General features: G+C 43.5%; 1 protein-coding gene and 1 pseudogene across 2 annotated transcripts; both read right to left on the reverse strand.

The window, feature by feature from the left end:
• Positions 1-2,083: 2,083 nt before the first annotated feature.
• On the reverse strand, positions 2,084-3,966 carry LOC144715548 (serine/threonine protein phosphatase 2A 59 kDa regulatory subunit B' eta isoform pseudogene; annotated as a pseudogene).
• Positions 3,967-4,113: 147 nt separating this feature from the next.
• Positions 4,114-20,634, reverse strand: LOC144715547 (Transducin/WD40 repeat-like superfamily protein). Of its 2 annotated transcripts, XM_078590478.1 has the most exons (7): positions 20,409-20,634; positions 7,777-8,028; positions 7,242-7,385; positions 6,360-6,713; positions 5,424-5,708; positions 4,246-4,532; positions 4,114-4,152 (listed from the first exon to the last, which is right to left on the reverse strand). In XM_078590478.1, the coding sequence occupies exons 1-6, from the start codon at positions 20,517-20,519 to the stop codon at positions 4,269-4,271; spliced, it is 1,410 nt and encodes a 469-aa protein (XP_078446604.1). In that variant the 5' UTR covers positions 20,520-20,634; the 3' UTR covers positions 4,114-4,152; positions 4,246-4,268. The 2 variants fall into 2 exon arrangements, with proteins under 2 accessions (XP_078446604.1, XP_078446603.1); XM_078590477.1 differs by having other exon boundaries at positions 4,114-4,532.
• Positions 20,635-20,841: the final 207 nt, after the last annotated feature.

A 20,841-nucleotide genomic window follows, 5' to 3' on the forward strand; every position in this document is an offset into this window, starting at 1 on the left:
TTTAATCACGGATCATTGATCCAATGTGAAATATTGATTCCAACAAAAAATACCTTGGACAGTTAAGTTATATGTCTTTATTATGTGACACCCAGATAATGTTATACACCTTTCAGATGGACCTCACAAATGAAAAAAAACAAAGATCAGGTTTCTATATCTACTTGAAGTTCACTCTCCCTTCAAATATTTATATAGATTTATACTATCAGATTTCTTAAATAAGTGAATTTAATAAAAGTAAAATATTTAACCAGAGTAAAAATATTTTACTTAAATTATTCAATGTCAATGTATTATCTTACTCATTTATGAAGCATTGACATTGGATTCATTTACATTGACATTGGATTCCTATGGAGGAACTCAATTAATTGTTTTTAAAATACAACTCAATTTAATAATATACTTAATCAAAATTCATGTGGTTTCATGATTAATAGTAAAACTGAATGTTAAATTATATCATAATAATATTAATAAATACATTGATAAAATTATGAATGTGATATGGGAAAAAAAAATTGGTGGTGAAGTATACTTGATTACTAACCTGCGTATTTCTAACTTGAGCTTAAGGGGAAGTCGCTGCAGTATGTAAGAGAGAATCATAATGCAAGGAAATAAAAATGAGGATAAAGAAATCGATAAACTAATTATTTTGAGTTGGGACAGCTTGAGAAATAGATAGATTAATAAATAACGTAATGTTTTCAATATTAATGGTATTGGGAATCAGCAGAGATTTTTAATTGTATTATAATATAAGGAAAGTGGTGTTTGTTCTGTATTGATCATTGAAATAGTTACAATTTCAATAATGCATACAACTTATTGGGAGGCATTGGAAAATATAGAATGACATAGATAGAACTATTTGAAATGTATATTTATCTGATTTACAACTAGTGTTTAAAGAATATAGTGTGAGATAAATACTTATTTGGATTGAGTTACATTTCTTAAATATAGGGTGGAATATATATATTGGTTTTAATACATATTCAGGAACTTATATTTTATAGAGATAGAAATGTATAGATAGTGAGATAGGTAAATTGATATTCAAGTAATGTGAAATTAATACTAGGAAATGTAGTGGATTTTCAAAAATTAAAATTTAATTAACTTAAATAAGATAGATTGAGATAAAGAGAGAGAGAACTCATTTGGTATAGGAAGCAGCTGTACCTGTATAAATCTGTGTCTCATCTCCTTATCTTAAATTTCATTTCTTGAACACAAATCTTATATTGTCATAATAGAAAATCATTTCATATCTAACCTTTCATCAAGTAATCAGGACTTTTTAAATATCCAACCACAACCTCCCTCATAAGGTTTACGAACTATAGAGGATATATCTTTATTGGGAACCATTTTATCTCAGTTGGTCAAGTCTTATCTCACTGGAATGATAAGAATCAAGGTTATGAAGCTTGCAGCATGGACCATCCAATCTGTGAAAGGGGTGGACGTTTCCACAGAGGAGTCATTGGACACTATGGGAAGGGATACCTGAGGGGGAGAAACTGGGATGGCTGCACCAGAACAAGGTCATTTTCAAAGAATAGACGCATTGCTGGTCAGCATAGTGCATGATAGGGAGAGCTTAGCCTTGGTTTGGTTTAGAGGGAGGTGAATGAGGGGTGTGGGGATCCCTTGGGTCGATTAATTAAACATATAGGGAGGACAGCCGATCTCAGGAGACCTTTGCCCACTTTCTTAAAAAGCCATTAAAAATCTGGCATATGTTTCTGCACCCAACAATGACTGCTTCATCATTATCATCTTCATTTATTATCATCATCATCATCATTATTATATTTTTTATTATTATCATCTGCGCTACTTTTTCTATCCGTAGAAAAAAATTCACATGGGTACTACAAAGGTTGTGCTATATCCATTCGGAAGATTGGGAATAGATGAAAAAGATCAGAAGGCAACAGGTTGACTCAGTTGTCATCATTATCATGATCAGTAAGGTAACGATTATGATCACCGTCATTAGCAAAATTTTGTTACCAAATTAGATGCTGCAAAAAGTTCATGCAGGCTGTGAAATCAGCTTTGTTATCCATTTAGAAACAAATGAAACCAATAAAATAAATGTACCCGAATTTTTTAGTACATTCAGATGACCTTGCCATCATCATCATTTTAATGATGATTATCTTTATCATATTAAGGTTATTTTTGCTGCCAAAGTGGCAGTTGCAAAGAGCTGCTAGAATAGAGGCAATCATAGAAATACGTTAGTTAACCTGGTCATCAACATCATTATGACTAGGGGGAATACTACGAAACAGCATGAACTCTTGTTTTTGTCAGCCAGGCAGCATAAACTTTCAGACATGTTCAAAAAATAGCACGCACCAATAAGAAGATGCCAAATGGCGTCTTCTTAATTTTTTTTCTCCGCGATGTTCAACTGCTGACATGGCAGCCAGGTGGCTTCCACCGTGGTAGCCAGGTGGACTCCACGGTGGCATCCACATCTCCGTCCGCCCATCTCCGTCCGCCGCCGCTGCCTCCCATCTCCGTCCGCCGCCGCCGCCCGTCTCCGTCCGCCGCCGCCGCCCGTCTCCGTCCGCCGCCGCCGCCCGTCTCCGTCCGCCGCCGCCGCCGCCCGTCTCCGTCCGCCGACACCGCCCGTCTCCGGCCGCCGACGCCGCTGCCCGGCTGGGTGGCTTCCAGAACCTCCTCCAGCTCCCCCAAGAACATCACCTCCTTGGAGCTGTTCGTCACGGGCCAGAACTTGAGCAAACCCCTAATCACAGTGTCCGCAAGCTTGCAGTCCTTCTCCACGAACTGGGTGATGCAGTAGGACAGCTGCTGGTGGTACATGGCCATGCACTTGGGCTTGTGCAGAGGAATCAATGCCCGGACGAGGAACAGTTTGTGTTCTTCCTTGAGCGGGAGAGCGAATCCATTGATGATGCTGCCGAGGATCTCCAGCAGCTCGGCGATGCCGTTGTGCTTCTCCGTCTCGAAGATGAACTGGTAGAAGATGTTGTTGATGGCCTTGCGGATGAAGGGTCGGTGAACCATGAATTTGCCGTAAGACCCGGTGGAGGATCGTCTTGAGATAGTCTCTCTCGCGGGGGTCCTCCGAGTCGAAGAGATCGAGCAGGCGGAGGACGAAGGAGTGGTCGACGTACCTCTTGACGATCTTCGCGTCGGTCTCGGGGGAGGCGACGAAGCTGAGGAAGAGCTCGTACACGGCCTGGAGATGCGGCCAGGAAGGGTCCATCACGGGTTCGTCTTCCTCCACGTCGAAGGCCTCGAGGGCCTTGTTCTCCCGCGGAGGAGAGACCAGAGGCCGGAAGATGTTCAGAGAGACCATCTTCGTGATCTCCTGGATCGCGGGTTCTTGGAGTTTGCCGCTGGGATTGGCGACGAAGTTGACGAGCTCGAGCAGAGTCTGCCGCTTGATCTCCTTCTCCTTGGCGTTCTTGGTCGGATCGGCGAAGTCGAAGATCGCGCAGCAGAGATTCACCTTCCGGATGAACAGATTCGGCCTTTCCGAGCTCGGCGCGTCCTTGAATGCCGGGAGGGCTTCGTAGGAGACGACCATCTTGGAATTCTGATTGCTCGGGGGAGGATCGCCGCCGGTGGCCGGAGACGGGCGGCGGCGGCGGACGGAGATGTGGATGCAACCGTGGAGTCCACCTGGCTACCACGTCAGCAGTTGACCATCGCTGACAAAAAACAAGAAGATGCCACTTGGCGTCTTCTTATTGGTGCATGTTATTTTTGGAACATGTCTGAAAGTTTATGCGGACTGGCTGACAAAAACGAGAGTTCATGCTGTTTCGTAGTAGTCCCCCTTATTACTATCATTTTGATAACCACTCATAATAAGAGTTATTATCCTTATCTGTAATTGTTAAAAAAAAATCCTTATCTGTACTCTTTGTTTCTACTAAAGTGGATGCTCCAAACAGCTCACGAGGATTCTACAAATAGGTTTGGGTTCTCCATTTCAAAGTTTTAAACAAACAAACTATAAGAAAATGCAAAAGTAGACTTTAAAGAAATGACTTGACCTGTTCATCATCATCATTATCATCCTCGTCGTCAGTATAATGACCCTTTTCATGCTTCTCCTTTGAATAAAGCTCTAAGGCCCGCTATTTTATTTTATGACTGAAAATGGGATTTTTACAGATGCTTTTTAGCCAATTTCACAATTAGCTCTGGTGTCTATGAGAGGAAACAGCAAAGAAGAAAACTATATACCAGGAAAGAACACCGATGAGGGGTTAGCAAATGGAACAGCCACTGGGGTTGATCTCAGTTCCGGCAGGATCATCACCCCCCGTGAACCCCAGAACAAATCCATCATCGTCATCATCATCATCCTCACCATCATCGTCACGGTGATCATCATTACCAGATCCCCTTCGTTCAATAATAGCCAATGCTCTTCTCCGCTGCAACCTGAGAACATGCATAATGACATCTGGGGAGAGAGTTATCCGTGAGTTGGACTGGTCTTCTCTGCCCTGCTTGTTCTGCTCCATAATCTGAAGAGGACACAGAGTAAAAAACGCATGAAAATGTTCACACAGAATGATGTTAAAAGTTCAGGTCTTGGGATATTTGTGGCGAAGCAGAAAGAGATATAGAAATTCAGGGAATAATTTATACAGAATGGTGTAAAAGTTCATGGCTCGGGGCCATGTGGCAAAGAGAGATAAAATTTCATGGAAATTTTCATCTAGACTGGTGGCAGAAGTTTAGGGCTTGAGGGATGAAACGAGAGAGAGAGAGAGAGAGAGAGAGAGAGAGAGAGAGGGAGGTGAGATAAAAATCAATGAAAATGTTCACACATAACGGGGTAATAGCAACACTGCAACAGAGATAAAAATCCATAAAACGACTAAATACAGAATGTGATACGATTGTGGATGTGCTAAAAGTCCAGGGCCTGGGGCAAAAGTAACAGAGAGAAAAGATATAAAAATGCATGAAATTTTCATACCGGCTGGTCAAAGAAGTTTAATGCTAGAAATCATGGCGGTGAAGATGTATATATGGGTCATGAAAATTTTCATACAGTCTGATATAAAAAATTGAGCCCATGGCGGTGAAGATGTATATATAGGTCATGAAAATTGAGCCCAAGACCTGACCTTTTCATAAAAAATTTCAAACCGAATGGTGTAAAAGGCCCAGGGCTTGGGCCCATGGCAGTGAAGAGTGATAAATATTCATTAAAATTTTCATGCAGAATGGAGTAAAAAGTCCAGGGCTTGGGTCTGTGGAGGCAGAGAGAATTCACATACGATGTATTGTGGAAAGTTCAGGGCTCATGGCCCTGAGGGTGAAGAGAGATAGAGATAAAAATACATGAAAACTCTCAGAAAGAATGGCATAAAACGTTCAGAACTTAGAGCTGTGGCAGAGAAATCTACCTCATCCATATTGCTGGGCAGTGCAGCAGTCGTCTTCCTAGCAGTAGGTGTCCAGATTTTGATGTTCTTCTCAAGCCCACTGGTCGCCATAAAAGGGAAATGGGGATGTGGCTCGATGCAGTTCACGATATTCTTATCACCCACCATCACTCTAACCAATTCGCCACCCCTCTTCTTCCAAACATAAACATGGCCGCAGTCCGATCCACTGGCAACATACTCATCGTTGGGGCCGAAGAAGCTCACCCCTTTCACCGTCTGTGAATTTCTGTGGCCTGAGAAAACCTGAGGGAATGTGTCGGATGTGATTAGTGAATGGTGGGACCTGACTTGACTTTGACTCAGGGATCCTACCAAATTTATCTTGGACTAGATCTAGTATTGGGACAATCAATCCGTTTGATCAAATGATCGATGGGATAGGCTACATAACATGGTCGATCTGACCGAACTACAATGGGCTCGGACCGTGATCGGGGCCCATGGCGTTGATTGGATATCTTGATCTAGTATGGTAGATCAATCAAGGTTGCTGATCATGAGTTCACGCCATCTGTGATCATGCCAGATCACTTTAAATATTTGCAAAATGGAGGGAAAGGCTGGGTATGCTTTCGATTGTCAGGGCCATGTTTTGTGTAATCGACAGATGACAGCTCTCCATTGGCACACATACCCTTCCACTTTCATCCACCAGAGGATCGTCCAGCATGACAAGTTCAATCCGATCAATGATCCTTGATCAAATCATAGTAGGGATCAGATTGGCCCATCGGCATGATCAAGATCCATTCCATCTAATTGATCACTTTTTATCAATGCATTGCTTGGCACCGACGATCAAAGGTGATCTGATCTAATCATGATTGGATTTCATAACCATACCAGGCCAGACCAGAAAAATAAGGGACTGAGTCCAGGATCCTTATTCCCTACCTGTGGCTCTTCGCCTGGCTCCATGTTCTTGGGGAAGAGATAGATGAGCTCATCATTGTAGGAGACAAGCAGCTCGCTCTTGCAGGAATAAGCCAGGCCAGTGATGTTGATGCTTCCTGACCTGATTAGATGGCGAGGGCTAAACTTGTCAACTGGACAGTCAGTGTCAGCCGTTGAATCCCAGCGATAGTTTCTGATATCATAAACCCGGGCATACTCATCAAGTCCACCCACTGAGAAGTAATTTGGGTTTCGGGGGTCAATCACAATAGCATTGAGAGGCACTGGTCGTCTGCTTTCTGCTGATGAAGAGCACTGGAAAAGCTTCGTAGCTGAAGTGGTTCTCAGATCAAACTGCAAAGATCAAGCATGGGTTAAAAAAGGAAGTAGATTCGAAAGGGAAGAGGGGGAAGGTTGAGAAAGGGTTGGTCATCGATCAGATGTCTTGATCAGATCATGATCTAGTAAAGTACGATAATTCAAAACTTCCTATCACGATTTAGAGATCTTGATCATCAAAAGAAGATTATCAAAGAATAAACAATTGATCAGTTGGATGGCATATGATTCGAAGAATAAAAAGAACTATCAAAGAAAGACAGATAAATGTTTTTCCCCCTCTCTTCCCTCAGAAGGCAGGGAGGGCGAGAGGTTAATTGGCCTTGCTATGTGGAGGTGGCTGATCTTACTGATCGGCCCATTCCACTTACCTGGTCATTCAGGCAACCAACCATTGATCGACCCTCAGGTCTGATCAATGGCTAAATGATTGTGATCATGACATTCTGATCGATTGAATCAGAGATATTGGATCACGATCTGGGCTCTACGATCTGATCCTATCCGATCACCAATCCCAAAGAGTGTGTTCTTCGAGCTTACATGCTGCACAAATCCATCTTCCCCACAGCTGTAGAATATGTGAGGGCTGCCTGGCTCTATGGCAAGCTTGTGGGCCCGACCTTCATGGGTGGCAAGCTTTTTTGTGAGGGTTCCTCCATCGTCTGATATCTGGCCGACTCGGACCTGCTCAAAAGGGCAGGGGTGATCAGACACCACAGTCCTGTTCAGGATCATGGGGAGAAACTTTGAAGATAAGTATTGTTCTAATCAACATTTTTTCCAAAGAAATAATCACAAGAAAAGGCTCAAATGTGAAGAGAGAGAGAGAGGGAGGGAAGGAGACCAATAGAGTGAGAGAGGGAGGAAGGAAAGGAAAGAGATAGATAGATAGATAGATAGATAGATAGATAGATAGAGAGTGAGGGAGGAAGGAAAGGAAAGAGATAGATAGATAGATAGAGAGAGAGAGAGAGGAAGGAAAGGAGAGAGAGAGAGAGCGTAGATTGCAAATAATAGCACACTGCATTTTCTAAACGCAAGAGTCAGAGAATGACAGGAAATATATGAGACCGACCTGCCCGTCAGCAGCAGAAGTTATAACTTTTCTGTCATTCGTAAATGGCATGATTCGTGCCTGAAAGACATTATCAGAGTGACCAGAATGATAAGAGAGCCTTTTGCTCTTAACTGCCCAATTCCAGAAAATCACTTGTTTATCATCGGAGCCTGAGACAAGTAACTCGCCAGATGGACTAAAGTATACTGTATTAACACAGCCTCGATGCCCCTTTAACACTCCACACGGGGCAAGCCTCTTCACAAATGTCTGATGAACAGAATTTCCAAGTAAGTGATTCTGATAAAGCATAACAAGTAACACCAACAAAATAATATTATCTCAATAAATAATTTCTGTCCCGTGAAGAAGAAAAGAACTAAGACGAGAAGAATGCACCAACTTACAAACACACTTAGCAGAAAAATTCTTTTAACAATCAAGATCCCAGAAATAATTCTTATTCAGTGGCAAATGCACGAAGCTAAAAAAATACATAAAAGTCCGACAGATATATAAAATTATGATATTCCCAGTTGACTAGTAGTCACCCACAAGCTGGTAATCACGAATTTCATGCCAGCCTGGGATCGGTCAGGCAGGAAGAACTAAAAAAGGAAAATCATAATATTCACTATAAAATAATTGGGTGAGCAATGTATTCTAATTCTTCTGATCATTTTTGTCAGGCTCCAGGGCGGAGTGTCACAGCAAGAGATTGCCGATGACCGGAATACAGAAGATAAGAAAGAGAAAGAACAGAAACTCTTGATAATCCAAAGAGCATATTACGTAAAGGAAAAACTAGGATGATTGTCCCAAGGGACCCCACATCCCTTTATAGTGAGAGAGGGAGTCAGGAGAGACAAGATAACCGCTGTCCGACCTTCTGGGACGGGGTTTCTGGCATCGACCCGTTCTTCAAGCGACGATGAGTCGTGGTTCATCGGGGTCCTCCACAAGATCCATTGAAGAGGCTCGTGTGACCATAAGCCTTCGTGTGCTGCCAGTAATGGGAAGGCCCTCGTCGGTGAGGTCGTGACACGGAGCCTATCCATGTCCTCCACTTTTTGGGTTACAGCTGTCCCCACCCTTGGAGTTCATTTCAAACAATCATACTATTCACTAAACAAAAAACATCTATTAATTCACGTTACAGAGCATGGGTCTGGCACAGTTTTTTCCTCATGGCACAGTTGAAGATCCATTTAGTTCTCGGATCTCCTTAAAGGTACATTTTCAAATAAGAAAGTAAAGAGTTTACAGAAACTGACATAAACAGAAATTGATAAAACCCCCCTCAAGCTCGGTGTTGGTAAAATCCATCTCTAATTTGCTCTTCAGTAGTTGAAACACCACACATGGTAGACACTAGTTAAGACAATGACCACTTGATTTCCGGAAGAGACAAAATTCACCCCAATAATCCCAGCATCTACCTTCTCCTCGACAAAGTGCCAATCAATCCTCAATATATTTGGTCCATTCATTCATGCTGGACAGAATTATTGGCAATGGAAATTGCTTATTTAGTATCACAGCTCAATTGAATTGGCCTTGACACTCCCACTTTTAGTTCCTGAAGGATATCTTTAATCCACAGGTGGTGGCACAGTCAGGCCTGGGCCCAGAACTTTGATTGTACATGGGAACATGCAAGTACCGTCTGTGATACGGGCCTTCCCCCCACCTACCTGGAGAAGAGGAAGAAGAGAAGATGCCTCACCGGTGCCACGTGAGAAAACGTGTAAAGCCACTTGTCGGCCGAGATCCGTGCCTATAAATAAGGGGAAATAAGTCATCAAAGACTAGAAGTTTGTTGGTGGCAGCAAGGAGCTGAGCGGGAGATCCTCCTCAGAGGAAGATGAGAGTGATTCGACTTGTCTCCATATCTGTCTTACCTTTCACTTTATCCTCTCTCTCTCTCTCTCTCTCTCTTGACGGAAGCTACATTGCTTGTGGATCATCTCTCATCCATTTGATCCTCTGAGTATTTGCTGCATTCCGGTAACAATTGACATTTTCTTGAAAGTGAAAAATCATACATCTGTTGAAGTTTGTCGTATATCAATATTCTCTGTAGAGATATCAGTCTGATTCTAACACTGCCATGCGACCAGATTTTCCCTTACAAAGGAACAGTAATTAGATGTCAACCTGCGATCAATGATACACACATCATAATTGGAATCTGCATGAAGGCCTACTCATAGATCTCAAGTCTTCTTAAAGGAGTCCCTGTCCAACTGTGGCCTTTAAATAGGATAACACACAATAGACAACTCGTAAATATTCTTCCTTTGGATCTCAAGTATGTTGGCTAAGCACTTCAGCAGAAAATGCATCATCAGGTCTGGTATGATTCTGATGCGATACGCAATTGCGTCTACGAGTGTCGTTCCTGGCCCAAGCCAAAGGCCCAATAGCCAGGCTTGCTTAAGCCAGCTATCAGGATGGAGAAGATGGCTTTTGACTATTGTAAGTGCCATTGGCCACTTCATGTCTCAATCCCCTCCTAACCTGATCTCTCTCGCAGACGTCCAGACCTGTGACCGAGTCAGGAGTCACCACGAGCACACGGCGTTGTCCATCCTGCCTGCTCGATGACGTCGTCCAGCCCGCTGTCTCTCTCTTTCTCATTTCATCTCCCTCCATCTCCTTCTCTTCTACATTCTCACTCTTCTACTGTGAAAACTGCTGGATTTTTATCAAGAATCATTGGAGTACAATTGGGGACCTAACAGATTCGAGTATATTAATCTCTTTCAACCTATGGGCTATCATCCCTCTCCAAATCTTCACATTGGGATCCATGGGGCTAGGCAATGTCTTACATGCTAACTTCCCAGCCTTAGTGAGAAGATCGACCACAATTTATGCTGAGGAAAAAATGTTATGTCCAGAGTCAGGAACTTCAATGAGCACGAAATACACTACCTCTGCAGCGATTTTATGGCAAACTCCATTTAGGTCCTTCATTGGACTTATCACATGAAGTAAAGGAGACAGAGCAGTCAACCATGAGCCACCTAGATTGCACGTGACAATTCAAATATCGTGGGATGGTGGGAAATCTAGCCTATAAATAAAGTGGAGCAGGATAAAGGTAGGAACATCTTTTTCAAGATCTAGTGGTTACGCCCAGTACTGGAGCTTGAGAGATTCTCTCATCCAGAGGGCAAAGAACCGATCCAGTGTGATCCTCCACATCTGTATATCCATCTCCTCCTATCTCTCTCTCTCTCTCTCTCTCTCTTATCCTCCATTGTTAGTGACTCCGAGTAGCTTCATTAGACTGAACTTTATTCTTGGAGAGTGTGCTACAGGAATTACCATTAAATTCCTACCTCTCATCAAGATCGTAAAAAACTCCAGCGCCAGACTCATTCTTACACTTACATTGTCACAATTTATCAGCATTATCAGTTTCTGGTAAACTCTGTCTGGTCATACTCTTAATATATTCCAACTTCTTCATGGTACTTGTAAACTGTTAGGAACCCGAAATGTCTTGGGTCTATACAACACTATGTCTGCAGAATCCAACAATGGAAGCTAGTCAAAGAGACTCAGATTCTCGATAATAGGATATCAGTCAGAAATTCTGGCAAAAATACACTATTAAAGAAAATAAGGAAAACCAAAAATTGTAGTGTCCAAAGAATATCGGACGAGAAGACGATAGATGCTGAAAGATGGCCACATTGGCCTGCCCTCAATAGAGATGTGGAGCGAAGACGGATCGGATCTCGCTTCCACGAGCTGAAAATCTGGAAGAACCTCCTATTCATCCTTTCTCAAAATATCCTACTTATCTCTTGATTCTGGAAATGCCTCGTCTCCTTATTTATAGACTTCAACTCCCGCCTTTATTCATTTGAATCTGCACGAGCACCACCAGTTGCACGCATGTGGCCTTGCTTGGGCCTTCACTTGGGTTGATCAGTCCTTTGAAGGAACTTATCATAAACCTTGTATGCCAACCCCTTACTGATTGTCAGCCTTCTCCAATCTACATACCATGTTTCTTTGTCCAGTCAATCGATAACCAGGTGACAGAGACATGTAAAATTACGTATCCATTTCACCTAGTCGATAAGCACTTTTTACACGGAATTGATGTACCACATGGTTGAAGTGGCCCACCAAGGCACACAAAATTCTGGAAGTGTTAATTTGACAACTGGGGCAAAGGTTTCAAAGTTTTGAATGCCTTACTTCTGTGTGAAGCCCTTTGCCACCAGTCAAGCCTTATATTTTTGATACGGTAGTATCTAGAAAATGTATCAATCAAGAAACAGAACGCACCTCTTCTAGCTTGGTGGAAATTCAACACTGAGCTCCAACAAGCCGTATAGCGATCCTGACGACTTCACCTTCGATGGAGATCCGAGATTTGGAGCTCAGTCACCCTTCTCCTAGCCTAGGCGAATGCAGCCTTGTGTCTTGAGGGAGAGACTCGCCAACAGATTCTTGAAATTCCCCATTTTCAAAAGGCCCCCCTTCTCATTATATCCGTCTCCTTCCGCCCTTATTCTCGAATGGGCTATTATTCCCTTCTTCCCTTAATGGGCCTGATGTAGCCCTTTTATTCCTAGGTCGTCATGTGCCAATTCACATGATGCTCCTTTGTGCTCTTTTATGCAGTAGACTTTGGGTCAGCCCTTGGTTGACTCCCACTGTGCCCAAGGTTGACCATTGCTCCCTTAGTCAGTTTCTCATCTAGATGTTCCTTCCTTGGCCTTCTTTTGTATGACATGTAGAGGACAGTATCATACTTCTCCAACATTCCATCTGAGTTATATCTTGACATATAGGCCAACTTACACACAACACTCTTTTTTCTTGGGATAGTCCACCCATTTCCCCTGATCATTGCCTTCTCGTGCTTTCATTTTGTCATCCATGAACTGTTTCTGCTCTGTAAAAGATAGAGAACCTCTTGAACAGTTTCAAACAAATTTTATTGCTGTCTAGATTCATAAGTATTGAATATGTTGTTTTTCCTTTCCTTATGTACCCCTGCTTTACTCTCTCTCCTGGTCTCTCCTACTCTCTATATGTATTCCTGTTGTGGAACCTAAAACCTAACGAGAATATTTTAGTTTCCTCTCAACCCATCCTTCTCCTCTGGGTTTCTTCATGGTATCAGAGCCATACTAGAATAGCTCAGCCGTTCAAGACCGTTCAAGCTCCGCCAAGGATCTTCTTCAAGCTTCGTCAAGCTTTCTTTGGCCACAGGATCCGCCGTCAAGCTTTCTGATCATATCACTTTCTTTCAAGCTCGTCAAGCTCGTCAAGCTCGTCAAGCTCGTCAAGCTCGTCAAGCTCGTCAAGCTCGTCAAGCTCGTCAAGCTTCCTTCGGCTGCCTTCTTCAAGCTTTGTCAAGCTTTCTTTGGCCACGGGATCCGCCGTCAAGCTTTCTTACAAGCTCGTCAAGCATCCTTTGACAGCCTTCTTTGGCCACGGGATCCGCCGAGCTGAGCGACAAGCTTCGTCAGCTTTCTTCGGCCACAGGATCTGGCTTCTCGTCCTCCTTTTTGAGAAGTCTCCGTTCCTTGGCATCGACAACAGCTTTCTTTAGTTTTCTACGCCGTTCCTTGGCATCAACGACAGCTCCGACAGCCATCTTGGTTGTTCTTCGACCGTTGTTCGTTGTTCCTTGGTGGATCTTTGTGTGAACCTCCTCCCTGCAGCTTAAGACCCCACCACTTACGGTCAATTAACTCAGATCGAACGCCATCTTGGCTGTTCTCTTGGTTCCTTGGCTATTCTTCAGCGGTTCTTCGGTATTCATTGTTACTTCGGTGTTCATGGTGCCCCTGGTGATTCCCCTATCTTCTGCAACTATTGCAAGAAACGAGGTCATACCAAGGAGACATGTTACAAGCTCCAACAGAAGAATGCTTATCAAAGCCACTTGGTGACTCATCTTCCTCTCCCCTACGGGCAGTTCACGCCTCCTCCTACGTCGCTTCCTGCGACACCTCCACCAACTGCTGAAGCCACATCCTCAACGGGAGCCCAGCTTTGACATGATGAAATTGACCAACTCCGCCAGCTTCTTCAATCCAAATTAATGGACTCTACTTCCCTCGTTCATCAAGGTACACCTTATTCTTCTTCCAATGTACAGTGGATAGTTGATTCTGGTGACACCGCCCATATGACTCCTCTCTCCCCGTGTTTCCTTACCTACACTCCCTCTCCTCGTCCTCATCAAGTCAGTACTGCATCCGGTGCTCTCCTTCTTGTGGTCGGTGTGGGGAGTGTCCAATTGTCCTCCACTCTTACCCTTACCCATGTCCTTCATGTTCCTCGTCTTACCCTGAATCTCTTATCCCTTCATCACCTTTTCTGAGATCTTGGTCAAGCCGTCTATTTTACTCCTAATTCCTGCTTCCATCGTGATAAGGTGTCGGGGCGGATGACTACACTTGCTGAGGGGCACGGTGGCCTCTACATTCTCCATCGTCCTCCACCCGCCTCCCCTTCGGTCCCTACTCTCGGCTTAGCTCTCTCAACTGTGGCGCCAGAACCTCTTTGGCTTCTTCACCGTCGCTTGGGCCATCCTTCTTTTTCTATCTTGAAGCTTATGTTTCCTCGTTTACTTCATGGATGTCCTGTGGACGGGTTTGTTTGTGAACCATGTCGGTTAGCTAAACATACTCGCACAACATATCCTTCCTCTGATCCGCCTTCACGTTCGTCGTCCCCTTTCTCTCTCATTCACAGTGACTTATGGGGGCCTGTCCCGTTCTGAGTGTTTCGGGCGCCTGATATTTGGTGATTTTTGTGGATGGTTTTAGTCGCGTTACATGGGCATATCTTCTCAACCATAAATCCGACCTATGCCAAACTATCATCTCTTTCCACGCTTTAATCCAAACTCAATTTGCTACCTCCTTCAAACACTTCCGCTCCGATAATGCCCGTGATTACGTTAATTCCAACCTCTACAACTTCTTCACCTCTAATGGCATCGTCCATGAAACCTCCTGTCCATACACTCCTCAACAAAATGGTCTTGCGGAACGAAAGTTTCGACACATATTTGACACCACTCGTTCCCTTCTTCTTCACATGGACATGCCTAAATTTTTCTGGGGCGAGGCTTCTCTCACTGCCGTCCATCTCATCAACCGCCTCCCCTCTCGTGTTCTTTACCATGTTTCCCCCATTGATGCTCTCCATCAAGCCTACCCCACGGTTCCCTTGAAAACTAACCTCATTCCTCGTATTTTTGGGTGCACTTGCTACGTCCCTAACCGTCATCCTACTCGGGACAAGCTTGACGGTAAGGCGCTGAAATGTGTCTTTGTGGGTTACTCCTCATCAAAAGGGGTATAAGTGCTATCATCCTTCTACTCATCACTTCATTGTCAGTAAAGATGTCACCTTTGATGAATCCACTCCATTTTATGTTTCTGCTTCGTCTTCCTCTCCTTTCTCCTCTCCTTCCTGTGATGAATCCCTGGATCTCCTTGTACCCCTTCCATCTCCCTCCTTGTCTCCCCTCCCTGCGCTCTCTCCATCTTCTTCTTCTCCTTTGGCTCCTCCCTCAAAATTTGATGGAATCACGTACCATCGCCATCCGCATCCCCTCTTGCCTGTCTCTGTCCCGACCCCTCCGCCACCATCCCATACTGAACCGACCCCTCCTCCCGCGAGTGACGACCTTCCTATTGGCCTCCTCAAAGTCTCTCGCCAATGCACCTCCACACCTTTATACCCTTTGGCCAATTATCTTTCCTCCCATCGCCTCTCCCTGTCCTACCGTGCTCTTCTCACCCGTCTTGATTCCATCGCCATTCCGAGACCGTGGCTGAAGCATTGGATTCCTCTGAATGGCGACGCGCTATGGACGAGGAATTGGCTGCTTTGGACAAAAACCGCACGTGGGATCTGGTGTCTTTACCTTCTAGCAAGCACCTCGTTGGATGTCGATGGGTCTATACTGTCAAATATCAGTCTGATGGCACTCTCGAAAGGTACAAGGCACGCCTTGTGGCTAAGGGCTATACTCAACAATTTGGTGTTGACTATCTGAAGACGTTTGCTCCCGTGGCTAAGATGAACACGGTTCGTCTTCTTCTCGCCCTTGCCGCTCATCATGTTCGGTCTCTTCAGCAGTTCGACGTCAAGAACGCCTTTCTTCATGGTGATCTTCATGAGGAAGTTTCTATGGCCTTGCCTCCTGGCTATGCGGCTCCCTCTTCGGCGTTTCCCTTGGTGTGCCGTCTCAAGAAGGCCCTCTATGGCTTGAAGCAATCCCCTCGGGCTTGGTTCGGTCGTTTTACGCACTCTATGACATTATTTGGCTACTCTCAATGCAATGGTGATCATACACTTTTCTACCGTCATTCTCTGTCCGGGGGAGTCACCATCCTTCTTGTGTATGTGGATGGCATTATTATTATGGGAATGATTCACCGGCCGCAGCCCACTTGGCGACTTATCTCGCTGGTGAGTTTGACATTAAACATTTTGGTGTACTCCGGTAGTTTCTTGGCATTGAGGTTGCCTACTCTTCGGCTGGGATTTTCCTTTGCCAACGGAAATATATTACTGATCTTCTTCAAGAGCTTGGCAAGGCGGACTCCCAACCCCTTCCTACTCCCATCGAGGTGAACCATCGGCTCTCTCTGGGGGATCACGAGGAGGCTGTTGATCAAGGACGGTATCAACACTTGGTCGGGAAGTTGCTCCATCTCACTCATACTCGTCCTGACATTACTTATGATGTTAGCGTCTTAAGTCAATTTATGCATTCTCTGAAGGCCTATCATATGCATACTATCAACCGGGTACTTCGTTATCTCAAAGGTACTGTTGGTCTCGGTCTTCAATTCAAGCGTAAAGGTGGCCTTCAGTTAGATGTCTATACTGATGCGGATTATGCTGGCTCTCATGTTGACCGCCGCTCCACCACGGTTTACTGCACCTTCCTTGGGGGGAATATTATCACATGGTGGAGCAAGAAACAACCTTTTGTCTCTCGCTCTAGTGCTGAAGCCGAGTTTCGTGCGCTGGTACAAGGCATCTGCGAGGCATTATGGGTCACCAATCTCCTCACAGAGTTGAAGCTGTCGTGTGATCAATCTACTCAACTATTTGTGATAACAAGCCGGCTATCAGCATCGCCCATGATCCGGTACAACATGATTGTACTAAACATGTCGAAGTGGATCGTCACTTCATCAAAGAGAAGCTTGAGTCTGGACAATTTTGCATATCATATGTTCCCTCCACCCAGAAGAGAGCTGATATTTTTATCAAAGGCCTGTCCGCTCCGCGTTTTCAAGAATTGTGCGGCAAACTGGGAATGGATGATATCCACTTGCCAGTTTGAGGGGGACTATTGAATATGTTGTTTTACCTTTCCTTATGTACCCCTGCTTTACTCTCTCTCCTGGTCTCTCCTACTCTCTATATGTATTCCTGTTGTGGAACCTAAAACCTAATGAGAATATTTTAGTTTCCTCTCAACTCATCCTTCTCCTCTGGGTTTCTTCAATAAGGAATGCTTTATATGAATCAGAGTCTCTAGTAAGATAGAGAATCAACAATTGCGCAAACTGGTATTTTAGTACATTTCCTTACCCCCTTTTTGCTGGAAGACCATGATTTCTGACAACTGCAAAAGAGGGATTCAGGATTGGAAGAAGACCAGGATTTCTGAATCTGCTACAGTAGTCAGCACATGATGAACCTGCGGCGTCACAGTAAAGCTTGTCGTTGGAACAGACCTTTATACATCACTGCATATGCAATACAGTGGGAGCTTAATTCTCTGCCCCCACAGTACCAAGTACAAGTGTAGCATTCACCCCATCAAACAGAATGGGGAACCAAGTTTTGAAAACATCAAAGGATGGATATCCAACACAACAATGATAAAGTAGGATCTAATCAATCTTCTGCTCCATATCCAAGTCCTAATGCCAAGGGAGAGACAAGTCCATCATTATCCTCCAGGTTTAGGAGTTCATCTTCTTCTTCAATAGGTCCAATCATCCGAACTTGGCCATGTCAAACATGTAACGCCCATCACTATCAAGTATAACCTTTAAAGTATATCGTTTACTAATTTATGCGGTAATATCAATTTTGCCTTCAACACGGGCACATGTAAAATGTTCTTCAGCCTTCCTATACGTTGGACCTCATTTCTTCGATTCCAGTCACAAGCAGTACCTCACCTCCTGTTGCTATTACTTTTCTCCTGCAATCGCATTCCTGATATGTGAGAAATTTGGCTGCATTTGATGTCATGTGTTCAATTGCATCACAGTCCATCCAAATCGCTCTTCTAAAAAGAACCAGTACAGTAGTATTCAACTAGGAAAGTACGTGTATACCAACAATAAAACAGGTGCATCACTTCCCTTTAAAATACATCTGGTCGGAATTTTGAACTCATTGTGTACCTAAGGGAGCCTTCCGAATGGTCATCCATCCACAACTTCTTCTGCTCCGCACATTTAACTTCAGAATTTCCTATTCTGGGTACCCATTATGGCAAGCCCTAATGAACTCCAGACCTCAAGTTCCACAGCCAGCTAGAATGCAACTGGCATGCATACTGGAGGGCTTTGCAGGAGGTGAACGGTGATGGTAAATGCAAGTGTCATAAAGTAGTGAAATTCCTCGTCAGGTAAGTTCGAATTGCATGGGAAATGCAATGATCTGGGCACTGCCACGGAGAGGCGTTGGGTATCTTTCACATCTGCGAGGATGCCTGCATCTGGACAGAAAAAACCTACGAAGCCTTATGCTGTTTATTTCTTGGTTATGCCCACTCATTAATAATTTTATTATTTTGACAAAAAATTATATAGAAACAATAAAGATCTGACTATCATCTACACAGGATAGATGAAGTTTTCCAGAAAAACCTGTTAGTAGAGGAAGACCTCCAAGGAATACGCGAAATAGGGCTAAAAGAGGGGGCCAAAATGCACATTTCATGTATAGTCCTACTTAATCTAGTTATTTTCAATATGCACTGACTCCTTTTCAATAACAAGAACAAGTCCTTAAGACATGGATCTACTTTTGGGTCAATTAAACCTGCATGACAGCTGGCAGGCGAAGATGAATGCCATGAGGCAGTTGCCAAAGCCCCTCTGCTGTCATGGAGCTACACGGTCTTATGGGGTTCACAGACTAGTAGTTTCAGTTTGTAACCAATTATTCACCTATATCTGACCCACTCAATCAGTTACTACGAGGATATTGTATTAGTTTTTAAGAAAATCTGTAATACCACGTAAGAGAGGACAATCGAGAAGAAACAGACCATCAGATTAGAATAAATGGGGAAATCAGTAAGAGGATGGGAAATAAGGGAAGAACCCATGAGAATGAGTGAGAGAGAGAGAGGGGTATGGGGAGACTCTATAGAGATTTTTAGAATTTCTACAAAACACAGCCTGAAGTCAGATCTGTCTCCTAAATACCATGACAAAGAGGGCTGCCCCAAATGGATTTGAATATATGACTCAGTGAGGGAATATTAAGTTAAATTTTTAGGAAAAATTCACAACTTGTTTCACAGCTGGCAGTTAAACCCACAAGGAACCCCAAAGCATAGCCATTGATGCAGCACTGAGTCAAGATCCAAAGGCACCATTTGATTCAGAGGTCCTTTTTCTCTTGAATGGCATCATTAGGAGCTACACGGGAATACATCTCACAGATTCTGCATCTTCTTCATAACTTACACTCTGAGGTCGAGATATTTCACATGAAGAAAGAGACTATAGAATTACTGAACTCAGAAAATGGGATGGACCAAACACAGAAGTAATTTCCAGGTCACCAGATGCCATTCAAGAGCTGAAAGATAAGAAAAGGCTACAAAAGTGAAAAGCAACGAAGGCTCTAGACTGGTGGAGCTCCATCTGGTTGCATGTCTATGATGGTTTGGCTTTTCAAATAAAAGCTCATCAAACCAGAGAAAAATGCTAGCTCCATCGGTTCATATCATCTTTTTATTGCCAAATAATGCTAATAATTAGAGTGGAGTCGCGTGGCAGATCCTCTGTTCCGACCCCAGGGGTCTCACCACGTATATCATAAAAGAGAAAAACATAATCATTTAAGTATTCCATGATTCTAAATTATCTGCACCACTAATCTTATTTTAGCAGACAAGAAAACTTTAAGTTTAGTATGCTGGCACGACACAGATTAACATGCGTTTGAATTAGATTCGAAGAAAATCAGTTTCGAAGTTGAATGTGCAGGAGTCTGTGGCAGGTTTTATTCTCATAACATCGAAGTGGATTTTTCTTCAAGAATCATACTACTTTTGAAAAAGAAAGCCAAAAAAAAGAAGAGATCAGAAACGTACAGCCCAAGCAAACCATAGTCACGACTCAATGCGGCTGAGAGATTGATTCATTACCCTTAAGAACACAAATACTAATAAATAACGTTTATAACGACGACAAGAGAATAAAAACAAAAAAAAAAACAGACCAGTCCTCCTGGTGAATCCTGAAATCATCCAAGATTAGTTCACCTCATAGCTATAACTATAACTAAATCTTACCAAAATTTATCATAAGATCGGCGTAGAAACACATCTTTTTGTCGAGATATCAGTCCGGCAAATCCGAAAGAGCAACTAAAGAGATACGAACCTCAGATCCTCCAGCCGAGCGCGTGAAGACTACTGGCCGCAGTAATCCCAATTCTCTTCGCCGAACCTCCCGAAAACCGCTGCCCTTGTAACATTCAATGAGCTTTCCCATCTGAGATCGATCGATCGCACTCCTGCCTTCGACGCTGCGAAGATATGAAGACGAATTCACCGCCTCGCTGCAGAAGAGGAAAAGTGAAGAACAGTCTGATCACAGGGATTGTGAGTTCCTTAACCAGCATTATTAAGCAGCTTAAATATATTAAAACGATATTGAATTCTTCCCTTATCATTCAACATTTCCCTTAATTAAATTATCAGGATACACTTTAGAGTATGACACGTCATCACTTGATTGTTACCACTTACCAGCAAAATTAAGGATAAATAATTTAAGAAACTATCTTAAAATCTCAGGTTATCCATCGCCAATG

This window comes from Wolffia australiana, chromosome 19 (assembly GCF_029677425.1).
Source record: "Wolffia australiana isolate 7733 chromosome 19, ASM2967742v1".
Taxonomy (NCBI): domain Eukaryota; kingdom Viridiplantae; phylum Streptophyta; class Magnoliopsida; order Alismatales; family Araceae; genus Wolffia; species Wolffia australiana.

What these genes read in the sequence shown, in the direction of transcription:
- LOC144715547 (XM_078590478.1), bottom strand. Translation starts at nt 20,519, where the DNA reads ATGGGAAAGCTCATTGAATGTTACAAGGGCAGCGGTTTTCGGGAGGTT. An exon ending in GCTCGGCTGGAGGATCTGAG is followed by an intron (nt 8,029 to 20,408) that starts GTTCGTATCTCT and finishes TCTGTTCATCAG; the next exon opens with ACATTTGTGAAGAGGCTTGC. An exon ending in AGCCAGGCGAAGAGCCACAG is followed by an intron (nt 5,709 to 6,359) that starts GTAGGGAATAAG and finishes ACATTCCCTCAG; the next exon opens with GTTTTCTCAGGCCACAGAAA.